Raw genomic sequence first — 4,942 nt, forward strand, 5'->3', positions numbered from 1 at the left:
GCACCTGACCCACCGTCCTAACACGCTAACGCACCTGACCCAGCGTCCTAACACGCTAACGCACCTGACCCAGCGTCCTAACACACTAACGCACCTGACCCAGCGTCCTAACACGCTAACGCACCTGACCCAGCGTCCTAACACGCTAACGCACCTGACCCAGCGTCCTAACACGCTAACGCACATGACCCACCGTCCTAACACGCTAACGCACCTGACCCACCGTCTTAACACGCTAACGCACCTGACCCAGCTTCCTAACACGCTAACGCACCTGACCCACCGTCCTAACACGCTAACGCACCTGACCCACCGTCCTAACACGCTAACGCACCTGACCCGCCGTCCTAACACGCCAACGCACCTGACCCACTGTCCTAACACGGGGCGGCCTGTAGCGTAGTGGTTAAGGTAAATGACTGGCATACACAAGGTCGGTGGTTCTAATCCCGGTGTAGCCACAATAAAATCTGCACAGCCCTTGAGCAAGGCCCTTAACCCTGCATTGCTAAGTCGAATCAACTGTACGTCGCTCTGGATAAGAGCGTCTGCCAAATGTCAATAATGTAATGTAATGTCTAACACGCTAACACGCTAATGCACCGTCCTAACACGCTAGTGACCCACCTGACCCACTGTCGCATTAAATGCACCGTTCTTCTGCATTCCCCAAAATGAACAAAACCCCAGAGAAGCGCAGGAAGCCCAAGGCTGGTACAGGCAGAGACAGCAGTGCATTTGGGCTCGTAGGCCCAGCTTTACTACATTACCCAGCAGGCCCTGCTCCTCCCACCCGGCACAGCTGCCTCGTCAATCCCCGATCAATAAAATAAGCTCATTATCCACCATAACCAAGCCGGAGGCCTGAGGTTTCGGGGAACCAAGGAAACGGGAGCCGATTCCGAATTTAGTCTTTTACAGGTCATTACAGACGGCACATTATCTGAGCGCAGAGACGGAGAGAGGAAGCACACGTACAACAGCATCTGTCACATCCGTTTGTGATAACAGCTGACGACTTCCAGAATGAGCGCTAATTGCTCAGCGGAGCTCAGGCGCGGAGCAGGAGCACAGGAGAATACTCCCCGCTGCGGGCGACCGGCAGATCTGCTGATGTAGTCTCACTTGCCCTTGCGCTATTCCTGTATCAGCTAGGCATGGCGTTCAGAGCCAGAATGGCAGTGTGCTTCAGAGCCAGAGCCAGAATGGCGGTGTGTTTCAGAGCCAGAGCCAGAATGGCAGTGTGCTTCAGAGCCAGAGCCAGAATGGCAGAGTGTTTCAGAGCCAGAATGGCAGAGTGTTTCAGAGCCAGAATGGCGGTGTGTTTCAGAGCCAGAGCCAGAATGGCAGTGTGCTTCAGAGCCAGAGCCAGAATGGCAGTGTGTTTTTCAGAGCCAGAATGGCAGAGTGTTTCAGAGCCAGAATGGCAGTGTGTTTCAGAGCCAGAATGGCAGTGTGTTTCAGAGCCAGAATGGCAGTGTGCTTCAGAGCCAGAGCCAGAATGGCAGTGTGTTTCAGAGCCAGAATGGCAGTGTGTTTCAGAGCCAGAATGGAAACATTGCATTACTCACCCTGCCCATGGCAGTCGCAGCGCACGGCTTTGATCTATTACGGTGCTGCATCAATCAAACAAGGCCACGGGAAAGCCTGCCAATAATCAGATTAGGCACGGCAGAGCAGCAGCAAGGTTGCATAAAACAGGAAAAAAAAATACAACCTAGGCCTGCATTTCGCATACTTGTTATATATAACCATATATATATATATAGTTTTTCATGCACAGCCCGCAGACCCGCACGCTCTCTCCTTCCAGACAGGTGACATCGCTGCTGTTTACTTTCACACTGAGGTCATGTGATCAGACCTGGGCGACATGAGCCAATCGCCCGGGCGTTCCCCTGAGGGGCTGCCCGAGCCGGAACATTCTGGGATGAATACCTACAGACCTCGGGGCCTTCAGGGGATGAGACACCCAGCAGCCTCACTAACACTATCATTTCACAGCATTTTAGGGCTCCGAGGTGTTTCTGGGGTGTTTCTGGCCGGGCACCAGTCTGCAATCAGACCTGGGCGCCGCTGGAGCCATTTGCACATTCCCCCGAGGAGCTACCAGCCACAATCGGCCCTGGAAAGGTCCGAACTCAACACCGAAAGACCAGGGGGGCCCATCCATACTAAAGAACAGTGCCTTGACATGATAGAACCCCAATAACACTGCTATTTAAGACTGTCTTAGGGGCCATTTCGGTGGGGGTTTGTGAGATAGAGAGGACAGCGGCTCACCTGAAAGGGGAAGATGTTCTCGCTGCGGCTCATGCTGTCCTCCATCCAGGACTTCTGGTTGAAGCCGGCGCGGGGGTACTTCTGCGAGGACGCGTGGCTGTTGGGGAACGACTTCTTCAGCGGCGAGATGGAGTTGAGCTGCGTCACCCCTCCGTTGAGCCCGCGGCGGTATTCGCGGCCCTGGGAGCCCCCCCAGCTGCCGTAGCCCCCGCCTGGGCTCCAGGAGGTGGAGGAGGGGGTGGGGGACGGGCTCTGGTAGCTGCCCCAGGGCGAGGCGGCCTTGCTCAGGCTGTTGGCCAGGTGGGGTACCTGGCCGAAGGCAGCGTTCCTGTGGGGGAAGGGGGGTGGGTGGGGGCTGGCCGGGGAGCGCCGGTGCGGTTGGTGCTGGCTGTGGGGGTGTTGGAAGTGGGGGTGCGGAGGCGGGTGGTGCTGGGACAGCGGCCCAATTTGGGGGGAGAAGTTTCCGCCGAACCCGGGGCTGACGTGGTGCGGAAAGTTCTGGAAAAGCAGCGGCCCGTTGCTGGCGGCGGAGGCGGCGGGGTTGAAGAAGCTGACGTCTTCGTTTATCATGGCAGACGGGTTCGGGGGGACGCCGGGGGACCAGTTGTTGAAGCCGGTCAGGGAGGAAGAGGAGGCCGCGCTGGACTGTACGCCGGTTCCCAGGCCCGACGGCTCCTGGTAATCAAACCCGGTCAAAACGGGGGACTCCATACGTAGCTTCTCCTTACCGTTACTACCGTCGACAGAGCCGTTCTCCCCCTTGCTCTCCTCCGACCTCGCGTTCTCCAGCTCCGAGATGATGCCCGTTTCCTGCTGGGCTGGAGACTGCTGCTGCTTTTCTTGCGTTTCTTGTATTTCCTGTTGCTGGGCCTTGGGTTTGTCTGACCCCAGGATCTCGTCTTGCATGTTGCTATGAGCGGCTGCTGCGGGAAACAGCCACGCAGATCCACCATTATTGCCGTTAGCGGTCGTGTTGTTGTTTATAAAAGCCGTGGAGCTGGGAGACGCATTTTGGTGGTGCGGAGGCTGCAGATGTGGGTGAATTCTAACTGGGAAAGCCGATTTGTTACCAGTGTTGTTCTGCACTAAGACTCCAAACCCGTAATCCCCCATTTAGTGCTCCGGTATTTCTCCCCTGACAGTGTTTTATTCGGTTGTCTTAATTTCCTGGAAGAGAGAAACAAATCACAGAAAAGCGCTTAAGTTATTTGATGACGTGTTCTGTCGAAATTAAATGTAATTCGACTGACAACTAGCTAGTAGTTAGTTAGCTTAATAGCTACTGCAGATCTAGTTCACTGCTGTCATTATAAAATCAAATTACTTTTGTCCGGCAATTCGCTGGTGATTAGAATGTAAATAACAACACGTATCCAACAATAATTACTTTCAAATGCCTTCATATTAGTCCCGAAGCGTGTCCAAGGAAATACGTAAGCGATTAGCTACACAAATACAGTGAACGTTAGCAGCTAGCTGTGAGCTAGAGCTAACGTTTGCTCTATTCGATCTAGTTTGCAGTCATGCAGCAAGTCAGCTAGAAAACGAACAATAATTTGCTACGCCTTTGGAAATGTCATCGGCCACTAACTTAGGAAAGGTAGATATGATCTACCCACATAATGAATTCGATTAATGTTCGTGTTGTCAATTGCTTGATACCGACACCTTCGAATTATCTTCCCTTTTAAAAGGCACCAGCAACAACCATTTAACATAAGATAATGCTGATGACGTCTTCGGTTTGTTCGAGATCTGGGCCAAATTTTCCACTGTTTCATATATTTCTACGTAACCAGTAGGGAAAAGGGTTTACGGGCAGGGTCTTAAAAAGTCGACGTTGGTGTCGTCAAAAATAAACACTTTTCACCTTTTCGTACCCTTGTCTCCAAAGCGACGTCTCCGATGAGATCCGCTCCGTTCCAAATTAAGCTCCCTTAGCAGGCTAATTGGTCAGCGATTGGATGGATCCTTGAAATTCCGCAAAACTATAGAAAATAGAAATCACAGACAGCTAGCACGATGTATTACTGTCTTGTCCGTGTCCCGATTGCTCAATGACACAGCCTTATCTTATTTTTGCAACTATTCGGCGAGCTAGCTAACGTTAACAAATTTACATCAAGGATAGTCAGTCCTTTAGATTCTATTAATACAACGCCAACCGTATACAAGTCAAATATGCTTCGTGGTCGGTTTCATGGTGGCTGGCATTTTCTTATTACTGCATTTATATTTTTTCCTTTCCTGCGTTTCCTCACCACCGTCCTCTCTCCTCGAAACCTACCGAAGCTACAGCAGATGACAGCCAAACCAGTCGCGAGACACTTCCGGTTGTAACCCCGCCCCATTCCCATAACCCCACCCGCTGACGGTCGTGATTTGTGCAGCGCACTCAATCCATCTGGAAGGTAGGCGGCTCATTGGATGTTACGTGTAACACCCACCCACTTTCCTCTTTTCTGCCCAATCATAGACGTGGCTCCGCCCTTTGGGGTCAGCTGGCGTACAGATGTACGCCTCTTTTTCTCTCCATGTCTCCGCCTTGTAAGGTCCTTGGCGCATGATAAATTTATGGGATACGCAAATGGCTCTCCTTATGTGACGACAGTTGTCTGTCCACCATCATGTTGTCCGGGAAAGCGTCAAGAAATAGGGG

The 4,942-nt window shown here is 52.4% G+C and overlaps 1 protein-coding gene across 4 annotated transcripts in view; it reads right to left on the reverse strand.

The window, feature by feature from the left end:
* Positions 1-4,560, reverse strand: part of LOC133124880 (cytoplasmic polyadenylation element-binding protein 4-like) — a 29,342-nt gene extending 24,782 nt beyond the window's left edge. For 3 of the 4 annotated variants that reach the window (XM_061236426.1, XM_061236425.1, XM_061236423.1), the window contains exons 1-2: positions 4,154-4,560; positions 2,284-3,450 (exon numbers count right to left, since the gene is read on the reverse strand). In XM_061236426.1, coding sequence (XP_061092410.1) covers positions 2,284-3,396 — 1,113 coding nt within the window. In that variant the 5' untranslated portion in view covers positions 3,397-3,450; positions 4,154-4,560. The remainder of the gene's footprint in view (positions 1-2,283; positions 3,451-4,153) is intronic. The other variant, XM_061236424.1, reaches the window with a different exon arrangement.
* Positions 4,561-4,942: the final 382 nt, after the last annotated feature.

The sequence above is a fragment of the Conger conger genome, chromosome 3 (genome assembly GCF_963514075.1).
Source record: "Conger conger chromosome 3, fConCon1.1, whole genome shotgun sequence".
Classification (NCBI taxonomy): domain Eukaryota; kingdom Metazoa; phylum Chordata; class Actinopteri; order Anguilliformes; family Congridae; genus Conger; species Conger conger.